Source organism: Phyllobates terribilis, unplaced genomic scaffold (assembly GCF_046119375.1).
Source record: "Phyllobates terribilis strain yellow unplaced genomic scaffold, ASM4611937v1 Scaffold_4__5_contigs__length_816908805, whole genome shotgun sequence".
NCBI classification, from domain to species: domain Eukaryota; kingdom Metazoa; phylum Chordata; class Amphibia; order Anura; family Dendrobatidae; genus Phyllobates; species Phyllobates terribilis.
Window position 1 is genome coordinate 508,515,803 of NW_027362764.1, and position 16,178 is coordinate 508,531,980.

General features: G+C 37.2%; 1 protein-coding gene across 2 annotated transcripts in view; it reads right to left on the bottom strand.

Moving 5' to 3' along the window:
• The window catches only part of MBOAT1 (membrane bound glycerophospholipid O-acyltransferase 1), a 112,533-nt gene that overhangs the window by 6,254 nt on the left and 90,101 nt on the right, over window positions 1-16,178 (bottom strand). Inside the window, exons 9-13 of one of the 2 annotated variants that reach the window (XR_012320122.1) lie at window positions 11,760-11,863; window positions 6,157-6,221; window positions 5,694-5,826; window positions 4,043-4,194; window positions 2,617-3,159 (exon numbers count right to left, since the gene is read on the bottom strand). Coding sequence is in view for 1 of the 2 variants with exons in the window: in XM_073678840.1 (XP_073534941.1) it covers window positions 4,043-4,194; window positions 5,694-5,826; window positions 6,157-6,221; window positions 11,760-11,863 (454 nt within the window). In the remaining variant the exon portion in view is untranslated. The remainder of the gene's footprint in view (window positions 1-2,616; window positions 3,160-4,042; window positions 4,195-5,693; window positions 5,827-6,156; window positions 6,222-11,759; window positions 11,864-16,178) is intronic. The other variant, XM_073678840.1, reaches the window with a different exon arrangement.

The window sequence follows — 16,178 nt, forward strand, 5'->3', positions numbered from 1 at the left end:
TAACCCCATAGTCAAAGTTAAAAAAAAACACAAACACCCAGAATAAAGTCCTTTAATTGAAATAAACACACAATTCTTTAATGTTCTAAATTAAACCATACTTACCATCACGCCCATTCCAGCTGAAGCCAATGTCTTCTGCAATAAAAGTAAAATAATAAAGCAACCTCATCCTTACCTTTCCATGGTTTCCAGGACGGCTCCAGCTCTGCTACATTCCCATGACAGGCTGGATCGCAGCCGAAAGCTGCCATCCAGCTTGCCATGCCGCAGACACTGAGAAGCGCAGGCATGTTTGCGGTCCTCAGTGTCTGGCTGTGACGGCATCCAGATGAGCCGAGTTCATGTCCAATGAATTCAGCTCACCTCATGCATGTCACTAACAGAGTGGGAGAATTCTCCTGCGCTTGCGGTGAGCATGAGAGAATTCTCCTGCGCTAGCCTGGGAGGGGGCCAATATTCATGGCACCCTTCCTGGGCTATTAATATCAGCCCCCAGCTGTCTGCCTAGCCTTTGCTAGATATTAAAATAGGGGGGACCCCATGTCACTTTTTTGGGGGGTCCCCCATTTTAATAGCTGGTAAAGGCTAGGTATTCAGCTGGGGGCTGATATTAGTAGCCTGGGAAGCTCCGTGGGTATTACCCCCTTCCCAGGCTTCAAACATCTGCCCCAGCCGTCTGCTTAACCTCCGATAGAGACTAAAATTACGGGGAACCCTACACCAATTTTTTTTTTAATAAATCCTTTATTTTAACACTAAATGACAAGTACAGTAACCAACACTGTCACTGTACTTATTATATATGTGACTGACATGTTTTTATCTATCTAATCTATGTGTGATGCTATATTCCTTCTGTTCTAAATTGTCGGGTACCGATGTATGCCGCTGAAGAATTGCCGGCCGGCTTTTTTAAAGAGACGTGTGCATGAAAACACTATTATTTTTTTTTTTTAATAAATCCTTTATTTTAACACTAAATAACAAGTATAGTAACCAACACTGTCACTGTACTTATTATATATGTGACTGACATGTTTTTATCTATCTAATCTTTCTGTTATATTCTTATATGCTATATTCTTTCTGTTCTAAATTGTCGGGTACCGGTGTATGCTGCTGATGAATTGCCGGCTTTTCATGTTTCACTGTGAGCACTGTTCCCATCGATTTGGGTAATCACTGTAATGCCATAACCACCATGGCTGTGACATTACAGTGAGTGGCAGACAATCCCTGCATGATTGTTGCTCTAAATAGCGCCAAACATGCAGGACGGGGACCCGAGCTCCCGCCTGAGCATCTCGAAAGTACTTGGCGAGCTCCGAGCATCTCGAGTACTGAGATGCTCAGGCGAGTACCGAGCAGTGGCGAGCATGCTCGCTCATCACTAGTGTCCACCCTTCTTTTCAGCAAATTTCTTTAAAGAGGACCTTAAAGCAGTTTAAACGTGGTAAACTGGCATATCAGGAAAACATAGTTTTTATTTTATTTTCCTCTCTGTTGTGGATATATTAGCTTGTAAAGTTTAGTTTATACTTTATGTTATAGTTCAACTGAGTTTTACCATAGTTTTGTCTCTGGGGCGTGTACTTCTTCCCCTGCAGGAGGTTGACCAATCATAAGCAGCAACACACAGGTGTCCTCTGGTGTTTGTTGATCTCTGAGTTTATTTTATCTATCATAACAAACACTTACAGATCTCATATCACAGTGCTGTCAGCTTTGACTATCCCCCCACACTGTCTGCCATGAGATGGGTTCTAGAAGGGTTAGTAATGATACATAAGTCAGCTCTGGTGTATCTCTACATAGTAACTGCAGAGATCAGTGAGGAGAGGAGGATGTGTCCTTTTTCCCTTGCAAGACACTCCCTTGTTATGATTGGTCAACCTCATGCAGGAAAAGAAGTACAGTGGCGACCAAAAGTTTTGTCTGGTTGTTGTGATGCCATTTCCAGGGTAATGAATGAAGTTGTCATCATGCTAGACCTTAATTTTAACCAAAATGCTTTTGAATATAGGTATGGTCAATTAATTAAAGAAAACTGACTGCAAAAAAGTTTTGCATATACTATTTTTTGATCACAACATAGACAGTAATTCATTGTTTCCGATGCCATAACGCAGTATTTTGTAGGATAACCTCTTGCTTTAATTACTGCACTACACTGACGGGGCATTGAAGCCACTAGGGTACTCAAGACATCTTGAGGGATCTTGCTCCATTCCATTTGCAAATCTGCAAACAATTCATCTTTATTGCTATGGGTATGGGCCCCAACCCATTGCCCTAACTCATCCCAAAGGAGCTCTATAGGGTTTAAATCAGGTGATTGGCTTGGCCATTGCAACAGGCGAATATTTTTGTTTGCTAACCAATTTTTGACAAATTGGATGTGTGCTTAGGATCATTGTCTTGCTGGAATTTCCATCCTTTGCTTACTTTGGTTTTACTATGTGGCAGCATTACCTTCTCCAGTATATCATTGTATAGGGTAGCATTCATATTTCCATCAATTCTATGCAGAAGACCAATGGCAGATGCAGAAACGTAGCCCCAAACCACGATATTGCTACCACCATGTTTTACTGTAGGTGTTTGTTACCTTACCATCATTACGTTTTCCAATTGGACGGTATATATGGAGCTTGCCATCACTATCAAACAGATTGAACTTGGATTCATCCGACCACAACACCTTAGACCAATCTGTCTCTTTCCATTGGTTCTGTTCTTTGGCAAATTCAAGTTGGACCTTACGGTTCTTTGCAGACATGAAAACCTTCTTTACTGGAACTCGTGCGTTCAACCCTACTGCTCTTAGCCATTGCACCACAGTTTGGCGACTCACTTTGACCCCATATTCTTCGTTCATTTCGTGCGAAATCTGTACAGCATTTTTATGGACAGATACTGACTTTTTCTTAATAATGTAATAAACTCTGGAGGAAGTTTTCCGTGATCGTCCACTTCTAGATTTGTCAGCTGTTCCATAACCTTCTTTTTCTTTCTTTAATATACATGACACCTGACTCAGAAAACAGTTGAATTCCACAGCTATCTCTTTTTGGCTTTTGCCTGACTTCACTCTCAGGATAATATGCTTTCTGACATCTGGTGATAAATTTGACTTTGTCTTTGCCATGTTTTAACCTAAAAACACACATAAAAAAATAAATAAAATTTTAGGCAAAATTCGACTACCCATGAGAAAATATGCAAAACATTTGGCCCAACAAATGTTGAAAATTAACAGATAAAGGGATAAAACAATGTCAAACACAATTTTCTTCCCTTTAGCTGACAACCATTTGCTTCCAGTTTACTAAAATCACCAGGAAAATGACATCACAACAACAAGACAGAAGTAATCACACGTTTAAAAAAAATGCAAAACTTTTGGTTGCCACTTTATGTGCCCCAGAAAATATCTCTGGTAACACTCAGTTGAACTATTGCATAAATTAGAATCTAAACTTTACAAGCTAATGACTCCGAAACAGAGACGGGAAATGAAAAAAATCAAAACTACAATTTGCTCAGCTCTGCAACCACAAGTCCATTATATCCATGATGTGGCCAGTTTAACGTGCTCAAACTGGTGAAAGGTCCTCTTTAATGACTCTAAATTCTCATTATACAAATTCAATAAATTATCAAGAAATACTAGCAAAAGTCTTGAGAAGATACAATCACATTACAACCCCTGAGAGCTTTGGCAATATATAGCATAAACATCTCCCAACAGAGTATTAGCATTTTTTTTTGAAAGCTGATAATCTCACGCCACCCATCTCGGAATACGTCTAGCCAAAAGAAAAGATAGTTAAAGTCTAGAGATGATGTGAATTAATTTACAGGGCCATGTCCAGCGGCCACGTCAGTAATCCATCACCGCTATATGGGAGGCCTGAGAACTGTCTCTTACCTGACAGCAGCCACGGCTCCTCTTTTGATTAGCTGGCATGGCGCTAGATAGTAATGCCAATAAAGTTATTTATACTTTAGTATCAGCAAATATTTTTTTAATACATACTTGTACAACTTAATGGTTGGTTCAGTTGCCAACAGGAAAAAGGGAGCAACAGTGTAGGAAATTGCCAGCTGGGTTACAATCCATGTGATGATGTCATAAACAAATTTTCTGAATTTGGAGGAAATAAAGTAATGGCGAAAAATATTCCGCATCTGTAAAAAGAAAATAGTTACATTCATTGCAGATTCCAAAATTTTGAACCAACTTGTCAGTAACAAATGGTAAAAGTTTCATCTTGGTGCTTGAACATGCTGACAAAGAAACCAGTATGACTTTTCCCAAAAATGTTTGCATGGATATTAGCATCAACAGACTTGCTAAGACACTATTTGTTTCCATAGAACTATTATCTGAGTGTGCTCTGATTTGGATAGAGGCCATTGTGAAAAAAGGAGGTGAGCTCTGACCATAACCTATTGTGGATGGCTCATCCTGTGTTATCTGCTAAAAATAGAGGTGTTACTTTTGATTGTAATCCTAACTCTGATGATAATGAGACTGCTGCAAAGTTGAAAGCTAAGTCTAGTATAAGGCCTAGTGGCCAGTGTGAAACTTACAAGATTTTTGTTTTGTGTATAGTGTTATGGAAAATTGTTGCATTTCACATAAAAAACATTTGTATGTGATGACATTCCCTTAAAGAGGATTTCTGCCAAAAATGTGTTAAAGTCACTGCTGAAATTACATGACTTGTGATTGTGTCTTCTTTCTTCTATTTTGACTGTGTAAAGTCAAAAAATTGCCAAAAATTTGAAATTAGAATGATACAGTTTGTGGTGGGTCCTAAACCCTTAAAATCCCCACTTATAGAGACTCTTCTATCTTATAAGATTCACCGGAAATTGTTAGCATATGCCATTACTTTATGATCAGTAGGTGCCCAGCATTGGAGAACCTTAACAATCCTTAGAATGAGGATGTTACAGCCCTGGTTTAGCTATGCTGCCACTGTGAAGTTTTCCTACACAAGTGCTCCCGTACAAGGAACTGCAGTCAACCCCATGTACTTGAAAAGCGGACGTGCTGCAGCCTTCATTGTCAGGATAAGTGGGCATCTGATCCCTAACGATATGCCATCACCTTATTTAACTGTCGCCATGGTAATAACAGTGACAGATTATTTATATGTTGCATGTATACCAACTCAAACTCAAGCTCAATGTGTATGCTTTTTCTTCGATTTTTGCATTTTGTGCAAGTTAGGACGCGGCCTCCCATCTTTGAGCAGGACAATACATTTAAAAAGCTTCCCAAGGCTGAGGTGTCCAGAGTTCGTGACCCAGTCCTTTGTATGCCTTTATTCACACAGATCATTTCTAACATATGGTAAGGTTTTAATATTACACAGTGTAGGACCTTCCTGAAGAGGGTCACCTTGCCGTGGTGGGATGGCTTTTAAGGTATTTTTGATAAAAAAAAAAACAGTGTTACTAAGAACCCTAGGTTACTTAAATGCACTTTTGCTTTTTACTCATATAGTTACAGCAGGGTTTATGTTCATTTTGTTTCTTGTAGGTTTGTCTGTTTTATGGCCAATGTGAACATGCGTTTATATGTTGCATGTACACCAACTCAAACTCAAGCTCAATGTGTGTGTTTTTTCTTAGATCATTCTAAAACCAGTTAAATAATACACTATCCCCATACTTACTCCTCTTGCAGCCCACATCACAGGGATGGCAGTAAGAAACGTGAAGTAGTATCCAGGATAAACACCATGCCAAACAGCAGAAAGAATAAATGTTAAACCTGTGCGATATTTCGGTGCTCTGTCATAGCAAACTCTGCAGGGGAAAAAAAGTTTCAAATAAAAAGACATCTGTTAAATACATTCTCTATTTCATATGCATTAGTTGATACCAAACAAGGATAGGCAGGATAATGAGCCCCAGAGTTACCCCAAATCCTGTACCCAGGGATCCAGTGTTTGACTCTCATTTCTACAGTACATGAAGCATTTCTCTCATAAAGCAGCAGAACATTTGGATTAATGATTTACATGTTATCAGATTATTGCCATGAATAAAAATAGGTAATTAACATATTTGTATAGAAGGAAAGCATGTAACATATTTTACCATTGATTTTAGTAGATTTAGCATATAATAATTTACCTTTTTAACCAAGCAGCAGTCTGGATATTCCAATTGTCTATATACATTTTAAAACTCGTAGCCATCTAGAAGAATGAGAGACGACAAACACATTTATTATTGCCAGTAGCTGCTTAAGATTCAATTATGTAACAAGGAATTCAGCGGTATATAGCCGTGCCTTAAGGCAACCTTGTCTCTAGACTGACTTAGTGGCAAGGACATTCTGGGTTCTTAACCTATGGCGTCTAGTCCACTCAGCTAAATTTTCACGCTCCAGTAACCATGTTTAATGAATAAAAGACTGTAATCAGAATGAACTAGTCAAACCATAAATTATACTGCAGTCTAAAATGAAAAACAAGCAATTCAAAATGTTCTAATTTTTTTTACAAATATTGACATATAAAAAATGCACCACTCAGCAAATAGGGAAAGATAAAAGTAACTGAATAAAAAACACTAGTTATCTGAAATATGTTTAACCCTTTCGCACCAGAGCCAGTTTTCACCTTCCTGACCAGACCCAATTTTTTCAATTCTGACCATTGTCACTTTATGAGATAACTCTGAAACATTTCAACGTATCCCAGTGACTCTGAGAATGTTTTTTCGTGACACATTATACTTCATGTTAGTGGTAAATTAAGGTCAATATTTTTTGCCATTATTTGTGAAAATATCAGAATTTTGGCAAAAATTTGGGAAATTTCACAATTTTTAAACTTTTTTTTATGCACTTAAACCAGAGAGTTATATCACATAAAATAGTTAATAAATAACATTTCCCACATGTCTATTTTACATCAGCATAATTTTTGAAACATAATTTTTTTGTTAGGAAGTTATAAGCGTTAAAAATGTATCAGCAATTTCATATTTTTCCCCAAAAATGTAGAAAACCAATTTTTTTAGGGGCCACATCACAGTCATATTGAAGTGACTTTGAGGGGCTTATGTGACAGAAAATACCCCAAAATGACACAATTTTAAAGACTGAACCCTTCAAAGTGCTCAAAACCACATTCAAGAAGTTTATTAACCCTTCAGGCGCTTCACATGAATTACAGCAATATGAAAGGAAAAAAAATGTAAATTAAATTTTTTTCCCTAAAAAATGAGGGAAAAAGCAACAAATTTTGCATTTTCGCAAGAGTAACAGGAGAAAATGGACCAAACAACTTGTTGTGCAACTTCTCCTGAGTATATAGATACCCCATATGTGGTGGAAAATTATTGTTTGGGTGCATGGCAGGGTTCGGAAGGGAAGGAGCGCCGTTTGACTTTTGGAACTCAAAATTCGCTAGAATAGATAGCGGACGCCATGTCGCGTTAGCAGAGTCCCTGATGTGGCTAAACAGTGGAAACCCCCCAAAAGTGACCCCATTTTGGAAACTACACCTCTCAAGGAATTTATCTAGATGTGTTGTGAGCACTTTTAACATGCAGGTGCTTCAAAGAATTTTATACCTCTCGAGAAATTCATCTAGGGGAGTAATGAGAATTTTTAACCCTCAGGCGACTCACAGAATTGTATAACATTGGGCTGAGTAAAAGAAAAATTACATATTTTTTCCACTACAATGTTGGTTTGGCCCTAAGTTTCTATTTTTCAAAAGGGGTAATAGAACAAATTGTGCAACAAATTGTACTGTTCATTTCCTCCTGAGTATGCCAATACCCCATATGTGGTTGAAAATTACTTTTGAGGCACAATGCAAAGCTCAGAAGGGAAGAAGAACCATACTACAGTGCATATTTGGCTGCTATGGTTTGCATGTGCCATGTCATGTTGGCAGAGCCACTGAGGTACTAGAACAGCAGAACTCGCCCATAAGTGACCCCATATTACAAACTACACCTCTCAATTAATTCCCAGCTTGTACTTCAGGAGACAATCACCCCGTAAATTAAGCGGGCTCTCATCACTAGAGAAATGCCAAACATGTGGACGCTAAATGTAGTTTAGGCACACCGTGGGGCTCAGAATGGAGGGAGATATTTGGATTGATTTGGGAGAGCAGATTTTGCTGGATTTCATTTTTTTTTGGGGGGGGGGGGTTCCAGAGTCTTTGTGCTACCAGTAACGTGGAAACCCCCTATGTTTCCGAATATATCCCCTAAGGGATCCATTCACTATAATGGGGCAGCAGAGTTTTAGACGTGCAAAAAACACTTTATAAGATGGACACAGATGGATTATAGGCCAGACAGCGTCCACAGTGCCTTCATCTGCCTCATTATAGGGAATCTTCCGCCGGGGGTTCTGTCTGAATCACGTATTTCAGAGATTCACACGGAAACCCTGGTGTAAGCGCTCAGCTTAGAGCACAGGATAAATGTGCCGAGCCTTACTGCGATCTTTGAGGAAGAATAAACAAATCAACAGGAGGTTAAGATGTGTTTTTATTTATTTTTTACGCCGTTCCTTGTGCGGTATAAGCGATTAGACAACTTTATTGTTCGGGTAGGTGCGATTAAAGCGATAACCAGATTCATATAGTTTTTTTTTTATGTTTGGCTGCTGTCACACACTAAAAGACGCTTTTTATAAAAAAAAAGTTTTGCATCGCCACATTTTGAGAGCTCTAATTTTTCTATATTTGCGGGATGAGCTGATGTTTTATTGGTACCATTTTCAGGCACATGACATTTTTTGATTGCTTTCTAATCAGATTTTTGGGATGCAGAATGAACAAAAACCAACAATTCAGGAATTGTTTTTTATGTTTTTTTTAATGTCATTTATCGTGTGGTAAAATTGATAAGGCAGCGTTATTCTTCGAGTCAGTATGATTATAGTGATAGCACATTATTATTTTTTTATGTTTTGACGTTTTTACACAATAAAAACTATTTTATAGAAAAAAAATTGTTTTTGCATCGCTATATTCTGAGATCTATAACTTTTATTTCTCAGCTGATAGAGCTGTATGGCGGCTTGCTTTTGCTGGATAAGATGATATTTTCAGCTATAATATTTTTATTTACTTTTGACTTTTTGACTGCGTTTTATTCCATTTTTATTGGGCAGTATGATGAAAAAGCATCGTTTTTTGTCAAGTTTGTTATTAATTTTGCTTCCTTTGTTCACTGAAGGGGTTAACTAATGTTACAGTTTTATAGATTGCGTCGTTCTGGCGATACCAAATATCAAATATGTGCACATTTTTTGTTTATTTATGTTTTTACATAAACATATACAGTTGAAACCACAAGTTTACATACACTATATAAAAAGACACATATGTATGTTTTTCTTAATATCTGACATGAAATCAGAATAAACTTTTCCCGTTTTAGGTCAATTAGGATTACCATAATTTTTAATATTTGCTAAATGCCAGAATAATGAGAGAGAGAGAATGTTTTAAGGCATTTTTATTACTTACTGCAAAGTCAAAAGTTTACATACATTTCATTAGTATTTGGTACCATTGCCCTTAAACTGAATGACTTGGGTCAAACGTTTGGGATATCCTTCCACAAGCTTTTTACAATAGTTGATCGGAATTTGGGCCCATTCCTCCTGACAAAACTGGTGTAACTGATCCAGGTTTGTAGGTTGCCTTGCTCACACCTGCCTTTTCAGCTTTGCCCATAAATTTTCAATAGGATTGAGATCAGGGCTTTGTGGTGGCCACTCCATTTTTTTTTTAAATCTAACTTTTTTTTACTTTGTCCCTCTATGGGACTCCAACTTTTATTTCTCTGCAAGTCTCTGTATTGCAAAGCATGAGACCTGTCAGTTTTAAAATGGCATATCGCCTGTTAGACCCTGCTTCTGGCTGGGTCTAACAGGCCACCATAGCTGGCAGACCCGAAGGTCATCATTTGACCTCTGGCTGCCATGACAACCCTCGGGTCCCCCATGATCACATCGCAGGGGTGCTAGAGGGCTGAGAGAAGGATCCCACTCCCTCTCACAATCTTCTAATTGCCATGATCGCTATTGATAGTGGCATCTAGAAGATAACACCCCATGTTAACATCATCGGAACCTAAGTCAATCAGGTCCTGATGGTGTGAAAAGCTAGCGTTCTACACCGGAATCTCGGCGCTTACAGATGTGTGGTTCCGAGTGCTGCAAAGCCGCCGATCGTAATCTAACATTGGCACTGCACAAAGCCCAGCAACCAGTGATATTTATTTACCATCGGCGGTTGGAAAGCGGTTAAACAAAAAAAAAAATAACATACTTCTGAAGAAGGGAAAAAAGCTATATTCACCCTCAATCCTGCATTCTCAGCAGGGGCAGCAAGTACTGATGTCCAGTTCTTTAGTTACCTTACTGCTGAGGCCTGTCACTGGCTGAGGCAGTCAGGTGGCTGGAACAAGATGTCATTCAAGGCACATCCACTGACATACAATTCCAGTCACCTGACTGCTGAAACCAATCATAGGGAAATTAACTAAAGAACAGGATGTCATAGCTTCATGTACCGGCTGAGAACAGGGCATTTCTAATTGTATTTTTACTGTGCTGGTTAAAGGGATTATCCCATGAAAAAAGTACATTTTAAGTAATAGATCTTGGAATAATAATAACTCCAATAACAATTGGATACGTTAAAAAAATGTTCCTGTGCTGAGATAAACTTATAAATGTGCCCCTGCTGTGTACTGTGTAATGGCCTTGTCTGACCATGCAGAGCTGCTCCAGTTCATGGTCAGCACTTACCACAGCTCCTGGACATGGGAGGAAGCATAAGTCACTTACTGTATAAGTAAGTATACAAAGGAGAAACAGCAGGGGCTCACAGCTGCTGTTTTCTTAGGCAACATGTTTTCTTGTCTGTTTTACACATTTGAATATAGTGAGTATTTTGAACCCACATGAGCCTCACAGAAGTTTATAACATTGTGAAGTGGAAATAAATTTCTACGATTAAAATGTTATATTAGCTGCAAATTTTTAATTTTCATAAGAGGTAATGGGTAAACTTTTTGCACTAAGAAGTCGCTAGAAAAGGTTAAGGACAAAAATAAAGAGAATATTATATTTTGCACAAAATGTATGAACTAGGTGCACTATTTTGCAGAATTTAGCGTAAAAACGTCAAAGAATACCATAAGACAAAACAAGAAAAGTGACAAAAAAAAATCTGCAAACGATGAATCGGGCCCAAAGTGTTTGCAAATGTTGAAAATAATGTAAAAGTACATTCACTTCATTATAATAATACTATTTTTTGTTTCTATACCGCCAACATATTTAAACTTTAAAATTCATTCATTATCGTATTAAAGGGAACCTGACAGGTGATTCATCCTGCCCAAACTGCAGGCAGCGTGAATTAGAGCATGGCTGCACGAGTATAGCCACTTGAGAGAGACCTGTCAATCACCTGCAGTGGTGCTGGGAAATGGCATGTGGAGGCAGTGTCGGACTAGTTTCATCTACTGCTATGGTCCCCAGCCAAATCTTTTGAGTACATGTTCTCTGAAATGCCGGAGCGTTTCAGAAAACAATCTACCTAGCTGCAATTGTGCAGCCAGGCTGCAAATCATGCTGCATACAGTTTGGGCAGCATGAATTGCCTGACAGGTTCTCTTTAATAAGAATGAGATTATTATTTACAAAACACATGTTTCTTTAATGAGCCATTTCATTGTAAACTCACCTCTATATTCCATATATTAAGATTACTAATTAGATCCCATCGAAAGTGGCCATTCTCATCTATTCCATTAAATCCATACCCTGCGGCATTATTTACTGCATCGGCTACACAAAGAAGAAATAGTACAAAGACAAGATATTAGTACCAATTAATAGCAAGCATAATATAACAAAAATATAATAAATGTAAGTAAATAACAGAAATGCAAACATTTCTAGGATTGCACCAGTTTCATTATCTATGTTACTACTTACAAGTAGATTGGGACCCATTTACCAAAGCAGTTAATATGTCAATTGATGTTTGCTTAGCTTGCATTTAAAGCACAACTCCGGTGTTTTTTTTATTGCACTGCAGGAGTGGTACTTAAAAAATAACTCCTCTACCCCCTGTCTCATAGTCAGCTTCTGGCGTTTTCATCTGTTTGGCATGTAAAAGTTTGGGCACCCGTGGTCAAAATTACTGTTATTGTGAACAGTTAAGCAAGTTGAAGATGAAAGGATCTCTGAAAGGACTAAGGTTAAAGATAACACATTTACTTTGTATTTTAGACAAAATATATATACATATATAAATACATATATATATATATATATATATATATATATGTATATATATTGTCATTTTTTACATTTTAAAGATTACAAAAAGGAAAATGGGCAGATACAAAAGTTTGGGCACCCTTGGAAATTTGTGTGCTCATATAACTTTGAAATGAAAAAGGTGGAGGCCCACAAAGCCGGAGAAGGCTATAAGAAGATAGCAAAGCGTTTTCAAGTTTCCCTTTCCTCAGTTCGAATTGGCAGTTAACAGGAACAGTGGAGGTCAAGATAAGGTCTGGAAGACCAAGCAAAATTTCAATAAGAGCTGCTTGTAGGATTGCTAGAGAGGCAAATCAGAATTCCCGCTTGACTGCAAAAGACTTTCAGAAAGATTTAGCAGACTCTGGAGTTGTGGTACATTGTTCTACTGTTCAGATACACCTTCACAAATATGGCCTTCATGGAAGAGTCATCAGAAGAAAACCTCTCCTGCGTCCTCACCATAAAATTCAGGGTCAGAAGTATGCAAAAGAACATCTAAACAAGTCTGATACATTTTGGAAACAAGTCCTGGGGACCGATGAGGTTAAAATAGAACTCTGGCCACAGTGATCAAAGGTATGTGTGGAGAAAAAAGGGCACAGAATTTCAGGAAAAGAACATCTCGTCAACCATTAAGCATGGGTGTGGATCATTCATACTATGGGGTTGTGTTGCAGCCAATGCGAACACGGGGAACATTTAACGGGTAGGGGGAAGAATGGATTCAATGAAATTTCAACAAATTCTTGATAAATGATGATGGAACTTGATATTCGGATTCAAAGAATTTTTATTTCAAACTAAAATACAACCGGTTTCGACTTCTTTGAGTCTTCCTCAGGTATAACATCATGCATATAAACAGATCTATCTACACACTTTTTATAGCAGATATCCTTGCTTGTCATTTTGGGTGGAGACTGAAAGATCTGTTTTTCAGACACACCCAGATACTCAGATATGCAGGATTTTGCACTCTGAGGAATCTAACAAAACCCATATACTAAATGACTTTCATAAAAAAAAAAAAAAAAATTTTTACACACAAATTTTTTCTTTTTTTTCCTCCTTTCCTTCCTTCCTTCACACAAAAAGTATTTTCTTTTCTAAAAACACTATAAATATAATTATAATTTTACCATATATAAAATGTCTTCTAAAATGTTATTGAACATACTAAAAGTTTAATTTCATACAGAAATGTAAAATCCTGCAAAAATGTACATTATGACAAAATTTAAAACCTTTTCTTTCTTCATATTAAAACCATTATCAAATACAATTTGGTAGAAAAAAAAAAAAAAAAAAAAAAAAAATATATATATATATATATATATACACATATATATATATATACATACATACACATATATACACATACATGCACACATGCATATATACACATGAAAAAATATATATATATATGCATGCAAATGCATACCTGTCGACATTTGCATGTCAAATACCCTCTATAATATCATTTAATCCATCTGGGTATAATGTACCCAGACGGAAGATCCAATATGATTCTTTCCGGTTTAAATTTTGTACCCTATTAGTACAATTCTCAGGTATTTGCTCCAACGGGGTCACGGAAATATTAAATATTTTATTATGCTTCAAACATAAGTGCCGAGATAAGCTCTGTTTTAAAAACCCATTTTTGGTATTGTGCCTGTGGCCATTCATACGGGATCGTAGGGACTGGATGGTCCGACCCACGTATTGCAGGCCACAGGTACAGGTAATGACATATATTACAAAATCACTATCACATGTTAATTTTTGTGTGATTGCTATAGTTTCACCCGTACTGTACGATGTAATGTACTGAGTCATATGATTGATGATTTTGCAGGTACAACATTTTCGGGAGCCACATCGATGGACCCCCGATTTGAAAGCATCCGTTTTATTTGTCCTAGTTTTTTCTTTTTTCTTAATACATTCCTGTTCCCCATCTTTGGTCATTCTGAGATTACTAGGGGCAATTATACCCTTCACTATTTGGCCCCTACGAAAGGTAATATTGGGTCTATCTGGTAGAAGTTTTTTCAAAAATGTATCCTTTTTCAACAAGTACCAGTATTTATTTAAAATGTTTCTTATCTCCGTATTACTACGATTGAAAGCGGTAATAAAGTTATACTGCCACCCATCTTTTTTTCTTTCCTTATTCTTATTAATTATCTGCTTGGGCTTTTCTCCTCCTTCCTTCGTTATCCCCTCCTCCACATCCTTATTTTTGTTATTCTCTCTAGATAAGCACTCCTGCTGAGTTCTTGCTAGATTAGTTCTGTATGCTGCCATAATTAATCGTTTTGGATATTTCTTATCTGTAAACCTATTGATCAGAATTTTTGATTGTTCCACATAATCTTCCTTATTTGTACGACCACAGAATCATTTTGTTTTTTCAAAAACCTATTATTATCTACCTCTAATGCGGTTCCTATGGAGTTTACCTGACCAGAGGTTTTTGGTTTTGTGGCAACTTCATTATTTTTAGTCACTCTCCACCCCGGCTGCGGTTTCTCCGGATGTTTATTCACAGGTCAATAAAGAAAAAATAAATTTCCTCGATTTAGAAATATCCCATAAAAATAAAAAAATCAGCACTAAAACGTACTTTAAGAAAACTGATACTAATGGCTTCCTTGATTTTCGGAGCGCACACCATCAAAAATGGAAGCAAAACATTCCTTATAGCCAATTTCGTCGAATTAGGAGAAATAATACAAATAAGGAAGATTATGTGGAACAATCAAAAATTCTGATCAATAGGTTTACAGATAAGAAATATCCAAAACGATTAATTATGGCAGCATACAGAACTAATCTAGCAAGAACTCAGCAGGAGTGCTTATCTAGAGAGAATAACAAAAATAAGGATGTGGAGGAGGGGATAACGAAGGAAGGAGGAGAAAAGCCCAAGCAGATAATTAATAAGAATAAGGAAAGAAAAAAAGATGGGTGGCAGTATAACTTTATTACCGCTTTCAATCGTAGTAATACGGAGATAAGAAACATTTTAAATAAATACTGGTACTTGTTGAAAAAGGATACATTTTTGAAAAAACTTCTACCAGATAGACCCAATATTACCTTTCGTAGGGGCCAAACAGTGAAGGGTATAATTGCCCCTAGTAATCTCAGAATGACCAAAGATGGGGAACAGGAATGTATTAAGAAAAAAGAAAAAACTAGGACAAATAAAACAGATGCTTTCAAATCGGGGGTCCATCGATGTGGCTCCCGAAAATGTTGTACCTGCAAAATCATCAATCATATGACTCAGTACATTACATCGTACAGTACGGGTGAAACTATAGCAATCACACAAAAATTAACATGTGATAGTGATTTTGTAATATATGTCATTACCTGTACCTGTGGCCTGCAATACGTGGGTCGGACCATCCAGTCCCTACGATCCCGTATGAATGGCCACAGGCACAATACCAAAAATGGGTTTTTAAAACAGAGCTTATCTCGGCACTTATGTTTGAAGCATAATAAAATATTTAATATTTCCGTGACCCCGTTGGAGCAAATACCTGAGAATTGTACTAATAGGGTACAAAATTTAAACCGGAAAGAATCATATTGGATCTTCCGTCTGGGTACATTATACCCAGATGGATTAAATGATATTATAGAGGGTATTTGACATGCAAATGTCGACAGGTATGCATGTGCATGCATATATATATATATTTTTTCGTGTGTATATATGCATGTGTGCATGTATGTGTATATATGTGTATGTATGTATATATATATGTGTATATATATATATATATTTTTTTTTTCTACCAAATTGTATTTGATAATG